The following is a 13,568-nucleotide window of genomic DNA, read 5'->3' on the forward strand; positions in this document are numbered from 1 at the left end:
ATGTGGTTGAGCACTTAGCCTATGGGTTGGATGGGATTGGTCTTTAGCTTGTCATTGTCCTTTAATAATAATAAATAAATAAAAAATCGTCATGTCCTATCTCCCCAAAGGGGAGGTGGTTGAGGACTTGGCATATTAGAAATTAGAATCACCCAATAGATCCGTTAGTGTATCTGATCAAGTTGATAAACATGGCACTACAGCAAATGATGCACTCTAGCTGCTCAACGATAATGATCAAGACTCCCAAGTGCTTTCCACACCTACTCTGTTTCCTCTAGTGATCGATCATGAGCGTCCATCTACTCGAGATGTTCTACATATATTAATTCCACTACTCATCTAATCACTATAGATGATCCCATAATCCCTTACTATTTTCTGGAATGTATTTAGTCATTGTAAACAGCTAGATTTAATTATTTCTTCTTGTCATTTTTATCATTCATTTCTAATAGTTGTAACTCTGTCACTCATACTTATCATTGTAGAATACAACATCAACAAGAGCCATTATCCTGCCCATTTCGTATCATATATCCATTCTCTTCTCCTTTCGCTCTATAACCTTAATTCATTGCCGGAAAAATTGAAGTTTTATGTCGGGGGTGATCTGTTTCGTACATACTAAATAATCTCATATGGGTGATAGGTTCTGTTCCATGAATGGCTTCACAAACATGTAACGAGATCTAAAACATTTTTTAAACAAAAAGTTTGAGATCAATTATGCTTACTTCTTTGTTTAATTCTCATCCTTCAAATAAGGCTTAGAGTAGAACTCCTGGCACTGCTCGTAACAGTACCATACCGTCTCCAAAATAGAATACGGCATCATTATCATAACATGTTCCCATTGGAGGTATCTTTTGATAAAGGATAGAGACAACCCTTCCAAGGGTTGCATTTGTTCAATGGGAGAGTTAATATATCTGTTGGGAAGGATAGATCGAGCACCAGTACTTGATTTATAAAGGGATACAGTGACCCACCATGCATTTTTCTCTCCATTCCAAGCCTCAACAGATTCTCATGAGTCTCCAATATATCCGATCAATACCCTAATGGGATCATGTCACCGATTCTTTGCTTCAAATTTCTTCATAAAAAACCAACCCTGATCCTCACTTTTGCGTAAGAATGGAGTCTTGCAAGAGCGTGAGTGTGAAATTTAGGAACAGTACGGTATGGGTTCTGTGAGGGTGAGGTTAAAATTAATCATTATTGTAGAAAAGATCGCCGCAGTTCCGTGCTAGTTATGGCAGTTTGGTGAGATAAACATGCGAGTTTCACACGTACGTTCAGTGGCAGCCGTTGTCGTTTTCTTCATTTTCAGCCAGGTGAAGCTGACAACGGGGCTAGCTCTTTGAGTTAGTAGCGGGTACAACCGATATTGGAATATCTTAAATTGTAATAATTGTATCATTAATTCTCGTAGTCGACATAAATTATAAATTATTTTTGTGATATCAACATGAATTCAGAGATACTTATGGTTGGCTTAATTTACATATTGATCTCTAGAATGAAATTTAATTTCAATTTTTGACAGATTTCGTTAAATGCTTTGTAAGCATCACGTCAACGCTAATAAAATAACGATACGTGTTTATATTAATAATAAAAAAAAAAACTTATTTTTTTTTTTAAAAAAATTAAAATGAAAAAAGAAAAAGCAAGGGGTGGCTACTGCCTTTGCTTTTTCTTTTTTCTTTTTTTTTATATTTAAATTTAATTTTTTTAAAAAAAATATTTTTTATTTTTTTATTTTTTTATTTTATTAAAATGGATACGTGTCACCATCTTATTGGTTGACGTGGCGCCTACGTGGCGTTTAATAGAATCAGTCAAAAAATTTAATGGAATTTGACTATAGATATCGATTTATAAATTAAGTCAACTACATGAATCTCTGAATTGATGTTGATACCATATGAAGTGATTTGTAATTTAGGTCAATTACATAGACTAGTGGTGCAATTATCCATAAATTTAATTAATTAATCAATACAAAAATGACGAAGTTAAAGTTTGAACTCAAAAATTTTGACTAAAGTTGTCAATTTTTGACACGACTCGTGAACCCAACAAGAAGTTATAGAATTAGAGTTTGGCATAAATGAATTCGGGTCATAAACGGGTCAACCCACTTGACTCGTAGGTTGGCCCGATTGACTTGATTTTATTTTTTTCCTTAAAAAAAAAATAATAAATCATCAAAACTCAAAATCGTGAAGAAGAATAGAACTTAGAAGACTCTCGAACACTTCACTACTCTTCACTTCTACCTCTTATATCCCTTTATGTTTTCGAACTTTTCTTGCCTGTGTTTTTTTTTTTTTTTCCTTGTTACTTTTCGTAAAAATAAGAGATGTGTTACATGCACATTACTTTTACATCTTTTGTACATCACTTTTTAAAATTAACCATTGGATCTGTAGAACACACATGTGAATCCTTGTGAGTCCTACAAATCTAATGGTTGATTTAAAAAAGTGATGTACAAAATATTTATCAAGTGATGTGCAAAAATCATTTCTCTTTAAATGGTCGGGTCATATCATTTTTGACCTTTAACGAGTTGACCCAACCCGATATGTAATTAAACTCGTTTTGCCGGTCTTACATTTAAAATTGATACCATGTTAAATTATTATTATTTTTTTTAAAAGATTAACTTGATAAAAAAAAAATTAAAAAAAAAAATAATAAATGAATGACTTAGATCAATACTTTTTTTTTTTGTGAGTTAGATAAATACTTTAAGAAGCGCATAGTTAGGCACCGCTCAATGTTACCGTCCACGCACTCCCTATTTGTTGGCTATAATGGAGCAGTTGGCGTGGCAAACTCGCAGATCAGCCTGTGGAACGGAAAAGGATGAGTCGTCTCAAACACTCGGCGTGTCACGACTCACGACGATATCCTTAAAAGCTAGTCGTCTATACGCCTAATTGAAACCCACGTATTGCTTTTTTCCTTCATCTAGGACACGTTACTTGTGCAGCGTGGCTCATTTACACTTTATCCATGTGTCTTCAAAATTCCCTTCCTCGAAGGATTCCTCAAACGTTGGTATTTACAAGCGCCACTGTGGTAGCCATTCTGACCAAGTTCGCACCATAACGGAGCTTGTCGGGAATCGGCCCCCATACCAGGCCCACCTTCTTAATCAATTACAACCGAGAGATAGCTTATTCATGATCGGAGCCTATTAACGGACCGATCGACGTATAGACTTATTTGTTGTTCGGTAGGTAAAGAGTCCTGACAATAATTTAACAAGACTTGTACTATAAAAAAATAAAATAAAATAAAATAAAATTAGATCATTCTTATCCAAAATCTCAAAATATGAACCCGTATTGTACAGTAACTTATTGTGCTTGAGTGTATTTAGATTACCATCAATTTTCTAAATTAAGGAAAAATGTCTTCAAAACAACTAAGCGTACCAAATTTGACAAATTAACCACTTAATCCAAATATGGGATATCATAATATGGCCTACATGGCCATCCTTAGCGTTGTTTTAACACTTAAGCTCTTCATCTAATCTCCGACCTCAAGAGCAGAGAATATACCTTCAGAATACCCAACCTAAATACGGTCTCAACAGAGCTCAAGTCAAGTCAATGTATCGCAAACATTAACGATACCCAAATCACACCCCGACAACGATGGTATAGACAACACGTTGATGTGCCTAGCTAGAGGATTCGACGGTCGAGAAGATCTGAACATAATGCACGCGAGAGAAATGTGATACCCAAATCATCTTGGGGACATGGGCAGATTGGTCGATCAATTGGTTCTATGCATATATATATATGGTCGAGATTGATCCGGGTTGAAGTAGGGGCGAAATCTTGTTTGTCCGCGGCTCCTTGGAAGTTTCTTGCGGTCGCGATCGAATTCAATTTCCCTAAACAAAAAAGGCAAATTCAGTGACATATGATACTGTTTTCTTTTTCTGTGGTTACGCAATCCAATCTATGCCCCTAAATCAAAGAGAGAAGCGACCCAAAATGAAAGAAGCTGTTGGCTATGGCTGTATATCTAGAGAACACAAATCATGTGGCTCGTAATTCAAGGGTTATGCATTATTATATATTGCTATCTATGAATGAAAGAGTGGACTATTATTAGACCATGCAATACATATCGTATAAGATTATTAATTAAGTTAATATATAATTCAAACGTTAAACAGGAGTGAATCGAGTGATACAAGAGATCGATGTAGGTATTTGGAATAGTTCTGTCTAATAATCTTCTACATGTTTGATGGATAGAGTGCTCAAAACTACTCAAAGCGGGAGAATTGGAGATAACCCATGAAGAAAGAGCATAATTAAAGAGGTTGAAAGGAAGCTTAATTAATGTTATATCATTAGCAGCTGCTTTTTTAACATTATTTTAAAATAAAATACTTTTTCTTTCCTATTTCATTCTTTTTACATTTATTTGAAATAATATTTAAATGCTTTTTCTTTTTTTTTTTCTTATCATTTAATTTAAATAATATTTAAATGATATAGAAAAATGATAAGTAAAACTATTGTGGAATACATTTAAATTAAAAAATAAAAAGTAATTTAATTTCCTAAATAGAGAAAAAGTTTAAGAAAAGGTGAAGCTCAAGGAAAAGGTTTAAGGGAAGCAAAAAGTCTTGTCGGAAACATCAGGTTGATCATTGTGGTAAGAGAAACGCTACGGTTTCCAAAATTTTCTTTTAAAATTTGATTTTTAATTAAATAATGTGTTTTAATTCTCCCCGATGATGACACATTTTCATCATATTTGAAACTACATTTTGAAAAAAATAAAAAGTGCAGCATTTTTCTTGTCGTCAAGAAGCCAAAGAAACATCTGGAAAAGCAACGAACGGTGGAGATATCGGAATAAAGACGTAATAATAACAGGATAAAGAAGAAGATTTGTCTCAAAGTAGATGCAGACCCCTTGAAGTAAATTCCAATTGACCCCACTTCGAGAAAAACGGTCCCGGCCCAATGAGCTTATCTTCCATACAATCTTCCCCCCTTTAAGAAAAAGATTTGCCGATGTCCTCTCAAAGTAGATGGTAGACGGCAGACCCTTTGGAGTAACATCCAATTGACACCGCTTTGAGAAATTTGGTCCCCTGAATCCAAGAGCCATACTCCTTTAGGCTTTATAAGGAGATTGTCGTATAAATTTTGGGTAGAATTTATTGCGGGAAAAAAGATGATTACGGTTAATGATTTTTATATTTAACTGCTAACCATTATAACCGCATTAAACGGTTATTTTAATTTTATAATCACAACACCTCCCCACCATGTGGTTAACGGCTATTTAAAGTTATAATCGCACCGCATAATCACTTAAAGTCAATTTTTGAATGTTGTGCATTTATTGGAATTTTTTTGGACTTACTTTAGATTATTTTTTTTTTCCGAAGAATGTCTAGGGTCATTTAAAACCTTATATGAAATGGTGTCGTTTTGTATATATATATGGTTCGGTAGTTAGTAACTACATCCGTCTAGTTCTAAAACTGTTAACTATCCCGCTCTAAGTGGTTAGTGACTTTTTTCAACCATCTATAAAAGCGGTTAGCGGTTATTAACTGCCCGTCTTTTTACCCTTAAAATTCATTCTCGAAAATCAGCTTATAGAAAAGGTTGTTCAATAGTTTATATACACATAGTTAAAATTATATTTAAGTTGCTTTGCAGCCGACGTCCACGGTAGTCCACCTTATCGACATTGGCTTAATAGTAACCCTTTTGTAACTTGACTACAATTTTGTAACTTATTCGGTCGAATACTCAACTATCTGCGTCCAATTCTAAGCTAGACATATGATGACAAACGTTTTGTTATTGTAACACAATCATAGCGTAGCGAGAAATGCTCTATTACTGAAGAGGAATAGTTGTAGACAATATATGAAGGCAAAGGCACTTAGACACACAATATGTGTCAGTCACCTACACTCGATCGATGCGTTTCACATCATCACAAGCATTACTAAGTAGTAGATACTGCATGCATTCTTTTTACAATCCAACAACCACCCAAATGACCCTTATACCCCTGCAATTGGTTGTCAGTTGTCGTCACTTAAAGTCTAGAATGATCCCTTTAAAAAAAAAAAGTCTAGATTAATGATCCACGAAAGCAAAATTTACTCCAACTTGTATATTATCTCCTAAAGAAGAAAAAATAGAGTTTACTAGTTTCACTTATATAGTTGGGCGGCTAGCTATTAATTTGAGTTGCCCATTCAAAGTGATAGTCATCAAACATAGTAGCTTAGAGCACTTTCAATTACTCATATATTTTTACTTTTATGCTAGAATAGATAGTCAAAGTACTAAAAAGAGACTTCATTGACTTATCTATTCAAACTCTAGAATAGATTTTACTTAATTCCTTAAATAGTGCAACTCCACGTGTAGGGTTACACTATTCACATATCTTTTGTTTTTTTTTTTTTTTTTATCTTTTGCTCCACGTTCTCCATGAAGCATACTGCCAATGAGATTCCATATAAATATCTCAATTAGTTGTGATATTTTACTTGCACAAGTGAGAATATTTCAAATTGCTTTAAGATTATTCATTTGTTTAATCATTAGTGATAATATATAAAAGGATAATCTTTTTATTTAAATTGGTATGATCGTTTAAAAATTATTGCGTTAAAAAAATGACAGATTTAACAAAACGACTGTTAGAAAAATGGTGAAAATGATCGTAAAAAAATTGCATTAGAAAAATGACCATTTTAATAAAACGATCGTTGACAAGTATGACTATTTTTTTATTTTTTATTTTTTTAAAAAAAAAGGACAAAAAATTCGATAATGAAAAAAGTAATAAAAAAGATGAAAGAAATAATATAAAGTTAAAAATAGATAATCGGATGTATGGTGTCTTTTAAAACCCATTAGCTAAACTAGTTAAAGTGAGTTTTGGTTAATTATTCTAGATTGAGATATACATAAGCCATTGGAAATGCTCTTAGTCAAATTCACCAGCCTAATTTTTGATCCGATACCCTTGGGCCTTAAAATGCTAGTTAATCCTTGATGTAATATTCTTTTAACCTTAAAATGCAAGCTTCACCCAGATGATTGCTCCAAATAAAAGGAGAGAGTGTTATAAAAACAATCCTTACACATCTACCTTCTCATATCGAGTGAAATTCACATAAACGTGGACTCAATACCCGTAAAAGAATGGATGTACAAAGAGTATTTTTTTTTATTTTTTTTTTCAATAAAAGGTAACACCTTGAAAATTTGGAATTCCAAACCAGAAGAAATAATATTCCTATATATAACCGCAAGCCTCCACCACTATGCAAACCCCTTGGGCATACTTGTTTCCATACTTGAGCAAATCACCGCCAAGTTTTCCTCCAAGACATAATATATTTCAAATTGGAAGTCTATATAAACGCCACCTAAGTGCGTGCTCTTGGCACTCTCTCTCTCTCTGTCTCCCTCTCTCTTCCCACCCAAGTTCTCCCAAATCGATCCCAATGGCTCCAAGCTTAAGCAAACATGCCCCAGACGTAATGGGGCTCCCTGAAGACAATATAGTACCATTGTCAATAACGTTGGAAGGATCAAACTTTCTTGCTAACGGCCATCCATTTCTCACTGAAGTACCCGTGAACATCACAGCCACGCCATCACCCTTTATCTCTTCAGACAAGACCAAGAACTTGGTCGGCTGCTTCGTGGGGTTCGATGCCGATGAGTCGACGAGCCGGCACGTGACTCCCATCGGCAAGCTCAAGGGGATAAGGTTCATGAGCATATTCCGGTTCAAGGTTTGGTGGACCACTCACTGGGTCGGAAGCAGCGGAAGAGATGTAGAGCACGAGACCCAGATGATGATCTTGGAGAAAAACGACACTGGGCGTCCGTACGTTCTCTTACTTCCACTCCTCGAAGGACCGTTCAGAGCTTCCCTCCAACCTGGGGTTGATGATGACGACGAAAATCTGCACGTGTGCGTGGAGAGTGGGTCCACACGTGTCTGTGGGTCCAGCTTCAGGAGCTGTGTTTACATGCATGTCGGTGGTGATGACCCTTATAGTCTCCTTAAGGAGGCTATGAAGGTGATGAGGGTTCACCTGGGGACCTTCAGGCTTCTTGATGAGAAGAACCCACCAGGTATAGTCGACAAATTCGGTTGGTGTACGTGGGATGCATTCTATCTTAAGGTGCACCCCCAGGGGGTTTGGGAAGGTGTGAAGGGCCTGGTGGAGGGTGGGTGCCCTCCAGGAATGGTCCTCATTGATGACGGGTGGCAGTCTATTTCTCATGATGACGACCTCATCACTGGCCAAGAGGGCATGAATCGGACGGCTGCCGGTGAACAAATGCCATGTAGGCTCATAAAGTTCGAGGAAAATTATAAATTCAGGGACTACCGAAATCATGAAGGCCTACGTGGCTTTATTAGGGACCTTAAGGGTGAATTTAGGACAATAGAACACGTGTATGTTTGGCATGCACTTTGTGGGTATTGGGGTGGAATTAGACCCAATGCCCCTGGCATGCCGGAGTCCAGGGTCGTTACTCCTAAGCTGTCACCGGGATCGCAGATGACAATGGAAGATCTCGCCGTCGACAAGATCGTGAACAATGGCGTGGGGTTAGTCCCGCCGGAGCTGGTCCACAAGATGTACGAGGGGCTTCACTCACATCTTGCATCGGCAGGTGTTGACGGCGTCAAGGTTGACGTTATACAAGTAAGTTCTCGATACCCCTTGACGAGTTAAATTTAAACGTACTCGTATTATATTCTTTTATATACAGATGATATCTAATCATCATTAGAGCATTTAATCGGGTACATTATATCACATCATAATATATATATACTTTCGATAAAGATGGCCGTAAAACTTTTATTTTACGGTTAACAACTCTGAAAAAAGTAAAAATTATAACAAAAATACTATAAGCCTAAAAACACTAAATGTATCTCCCTCTCAGCACTCTCTCTCTAAAGAAACTCCTGACCACGTTTTCACGGCCAATAGGGTGGAATCCGATTGGAAGGAAACTCTCAAGCATGTTTCCCTGACCAATAGGTTAGAATCCGGCTGGAAGGAAGCTCCCAAGAACGTACTCCCGACCAATAAGCCGAAATCCGGCTAGAAGGAAACTTCTGAGCACGTTTCCTTGTCCAATAGGTTGGAATGTGGTTGTTCTGGCTAGGGAAGGGCTAGATCCAGGTCGTTCTGGCGGAGGAGTGGCCAGATTCAGGCTAGCCGATCGGGATCCTGCCGTTCTGGTCGGGGAGGGGCTAGATCTGGGTCATTCGGGATCCGGCCAGGAAAGGACCAGATTTGATCGATCGGCCGAGATTCGGCTGTTCTGGTCGAGGAACGACTAGATCCTGGCCAGCTGGCTGGGATCCGGTTGTTTTGGACGGAGAACGAGTCGCCGTAACATGGCTGAAGGATTGGTCGGCGGCGGAATCCGGCGAAGATTTGGCGGTAGTCGTTGGTGGAATCCGGCTGCGGGTGGCTGAAGAGATGGTGGGTTTAAAATTGATTAGACTCTTTGAAAAGGAAAAATATTTTGTGCTTTTCATGTATAGTGTATTTTAGTTTTTTAATAATGTGTGAACTTTTTAATGGATGATATAAAATATCACTATTACATCCCATCCTTATAGAAGGGGATATATATATATATATATTTTAAAATGTTAAAAATTTAATCTTTCCTTTCTATTTAATCTTGTATAATTAAGAACTCGAATTGGTATTGAAATATAAACAAGTGTCGGTCTAATTACCAATTATTTTGAATTAAAGAAAGAACAAACCAAACATGTACAATTGCGATGGTAATATTGCAATTGCAGGAGATAAAGCCACTTGTCTCTTCCAGATGTCATTTGTCATCTCCTTGTCTTGGCACGTGTCCTCTACTGGTATCAACAGGTGAGCCTTATCATTATCATCATATTGGCATCATTTAGCATAAAATTAAACAAATTACAGCCCATCTTTCATCGATTCAACGTTACAAAAAATTAGTTATTTATCATGTGAAAGCACATATCTATTTGCTAATTTGTTTGAGGGGTATTCTTTAGTTTTCCTTTAAAAAAGCGTTGTGATGTGACGTAATAATAAAATTGTTTGTGTTTTTAAAAGTGTTTTGTGTTTTAATTATTTGTTAGTATTTTTATTTCAAAAAGAGAATAATTTTTTTTAACAAACAGAAGGTGTCATATCACTTAGAGTTATCAATTTTTGACACGATCAGCAAACTCGACACAAATTTAACACGAAGTTAAAAGTTAGGGTTGAAGAGTTTGATCTGGTTAATTAAATAGGTTATGTTATAGTTTACCTATATAGTCTTATACTTATACTTCGACACAACCCAAACTCAATATATGACATTATAGCATGCAGTTTTTTACATGGCCCGTGAATCTGACAGAAAAAGGTTATGGTTGAGGGGCAGATGTGACTCATTTAAGATCAAAATAAGTCGGGTTATAATTGATCTATATAATCTTATATCCATGTCTCAACACCACCGCTACAAACAAAAACACCCTAATATAACCTCTATCTCACTTTTTTCATTTTTAATTTTGAAGGGATAAATTGATATGTTTTTAGTGCTGGCCGGGCTTTTCCATAAGCTGACACATTCTAGTTGGGCCAATCTTTCAATATTATTAAACTATTGTGGATGGGCCATGGGAGTCGATGAATGAACTCTTGCTTTGTTTGACTGAAAAAAAAGAAGTTCCAGTTGCATGATTGAGAGATTTTAATGCTCATATTTGGCGTTTGCAGTTGCTTGAGATGCTATCAGAGGAATTTGGAGGCCGAGTCGAGCTCGCCAAAGCTTATTACAAGGCCCTGACTGCGTCAATCAGGAAACACTTCAAAGGAAATGGTGTCATTGCTAGCATGGAGCACTGCAATGACTTCATGTTCCTCGGAACCGAGGCCATAGCATTAGGACGCGTTGGTATGTCTCAAAAGCATTATTTTTAAATTGCACGTTTTTAAATTGTAAATCCAAATAGACTTAAGCCTGGTTCGAAAGTCTTTTCTCTTTAGCTATACTACTGACTACTAAGAGAATCCATGCATTAAGCTTTTTCCTTTAATGCATACAGGCGATGACTTTTGGTGCACAGACCCGTCGGGAGATCCAAACGGGACATTTTGGCTACAAGGATGTCACATGGTGCACTGTGCCTACAACAGCTTGTGGATGGGGAACTTTATACATCCAGATTGGGACATGTTCCAATCCACTCATCCTTGCGCTGAATTCCACGCCGCATCCCGGGCTATTTCCGGTGGACCGATTTATGTAAGCGACGCTGTCGGAAAACACAACTTTGAGTTGCTTAAGAGCCTTGTGTTGCCAGATGGGTCTGTTTTACGATGCCAATACTATGCGCTTCCTGCTAGAGATTGCCTGTTTGAAGACCCATTACATGATGGGAAAACAATGCTCAAGATTTGGAACCTTAACAAGGTAAGACATCCGTTTCCAAGTCCTATAAGTTCTGTTAAAATTGTGCCTAAAACATATATCCTAGTGTTTAATACGATCGCTAAGCTTAATTACATATTATATTAGGAGCATTATATTTCTTTTCTTTTCTTTTCTTTTTTTCTCACTTTGTTCTTATAGTTTTATGTTTGTGATTTAATATGCTACAGTACACGGGAGTTGTAGGACTGTTCAACTGTCAAGGAGGAGGGTGGTGCCCCAAATCCAGGCGAAACAAGAGCGCCTCAGAATGTTCACACTCCCTGACCTGCTCTGCAAGCCCTAAAGATATCGAGTGGAACAATGGGAAGCACCCGATTCCCACAAAAGGGGTCAATATGTTTGCTATATATATGTTCAAGGAAAAGAGACTGAAGCTCTTGAAGTCATCGGAGGGGATGGAGATTTCACTTGAGCAATTTAGTTATGAGCTTCTCACTGTTTCTCCGGTGACAACCCTGTCGAACAAATTAGTCCAAGTTGCTCCAATTGGACTAGTGAAGATGCTAAACTCCGGTGGTGCAATTCAGTCGCTTGAATTTGATGATGATGAAAATTTGGTGAGGATTGGAGTGAAGGGGAGTGGAGAAATGAGAGTGTTTGCATCAGAGAAACCGATGAGTTGCAAGATTGATGGTGTGGGTATTGATTTTAGTTATATTGATCAGATGATCGTGGTGCAAGTACCCTGGCCAAATTCCTCAAGTTTTTCCCTTGTTCAGTGCTCTTTCTGAGTTCATCAATGGCCGGAAGTGTATTTTTAAGCTAACTTTGTGCTTCTTCTTTTTTTAATATTTATTTAACTCTCTTTATCTAGAAAAAGCAAGTGCTTGTGTTGATCTTCAAAGTTCAAAGGCCTTGTAAACAAGAACTTTGTGATTTGTGAGAGTAACATTACCCCTGCAATTATTGTGTAGGGGCGGAGCCGGGCTTCCAAGTTGGGGTGTCAAATTGAAAAAAAAAAAAAAAAAAGTTTTGGGAGTCTAAAATTAGAAAAAAATAATAAAATTTGAGGTAAAATTTTAATTTTTTTTTTTAAATTTTTTTTTGGAAGAACTTTGGGGCTTGGGGGGCCCTTAGTGGCTCCGCCACTGATTGTGTGTTCATTATTTCAAATGCACATTTGTTTGTTTTGATTTAAAATATTTTATGTTGTACAATATTTTTAATGAAATTATTTTTCAATTAAAAAAAATTCTTGAAAAAACTTTCTGGTGTTTGACTCGTACGAAAAAATACTAACGACTAAAAATTATCAGTGACTAAATTCTGTCATTGGCCGATATAATTCCAGCCACTTTCATCAGATTCCGGCTATTGTTACCAGATTCTGACGATGAAGGCCAGAATCCGACGGCAATAGCCAAATTTCGGTGAAAATGGCCGAAATCCAACACAAATGGCCAAATTCTGCCCAATTTAGCCTAAATCCAATGATAGTAGCCGGATGTTGCCGAATTCCAGCACAAATTAAAAGGTTCTAGCACCGGCTGGATTCCAATCTATTTTGCTGGAATCTGGGTTGCTGGATTTTTGCAATCAGATTTCAAAATTTGAGGACCTTCGACGGCAGATTCGAACTACCAAAAAACTCCAATGTCTAGCAGCGGTAGATTTTCACAAATGTACGAGCAAAAATGAAGAGTTCAAATAAAAATTTAAAAAAAAAAACCATAAATCGTTTCTTAAAAATTAAAGAAGCTTTTACAGTTAAATTAAAAATAATTTTCTTTAACTATCATTTTTTATTACACAAAACACCAACAAATATAAAAATATATATATATATATATATTTTATGTCCAAATAAATGTGCAGTAATGATGTTGTTTTTCATTGTCCCGCATGGAATATGATCATTTTCAAGTATTTACATTTTTTGAATATAATAAAAAAATGGTAAAATATAATTAAAAAAAAAAAAAAAATCGCTATGGCAAACGACTCAAACCAATCGCTATGGCAACTTTTTCATAATTGAATTAAAACACATATTTGATAGAATTGCAATTTTTC

At 36.4% G+C, this 13,568-nt stretch overlaps 1 protein-coding gene across 1 annotated transcript; it reads left to right on the forward strand.

Annotated features, from left to right (window-relative positions):
• The first annotated feature begins 7,375 nt into the window (after window positions 1–7,375).
• LOC133875583 (galactinol--sucrose galactosyltransferase-like) lies at window positions 7,376–12,471 on the forward strand. Its single transcript, XM_062313758.1, has 4 exons — window positions 7,376–8,758; window positions 10,838–11,015; window positions 11,167–11,534; window positions 11,723–12,471. Exons 1-4 carry the CDS (start codon window positions 7,538–7,540, stop codon window positions 12,284–12,286), a joined length of 2,331 nt encoding a protein of 776 aa, XP_062169742.1. The 5' UTR covers window positions 7,376–7,537; the 3' UTR covers window positions 12,287–12,471.
• The last annotated feature ends 1,097 nt before the right edge of the window (window positions 12,472–13,568 follow it).

The sequence above is a fragment of the Alnus glutinosa genome, chromosome 8 (assembly GCF_958979055.1).
Source record: "Alnus glutinosa chromosome 8, dhAlnGlut1.1, whole genome shotgun sequence".
In the NCBI taxonomy this organism is placed as follows: Eukaryota; Viridiplantae; Streptophyta; class Magnoliopsida; order Fagales; family Betulaceae; genus Alnus; species Alnus glutinosa.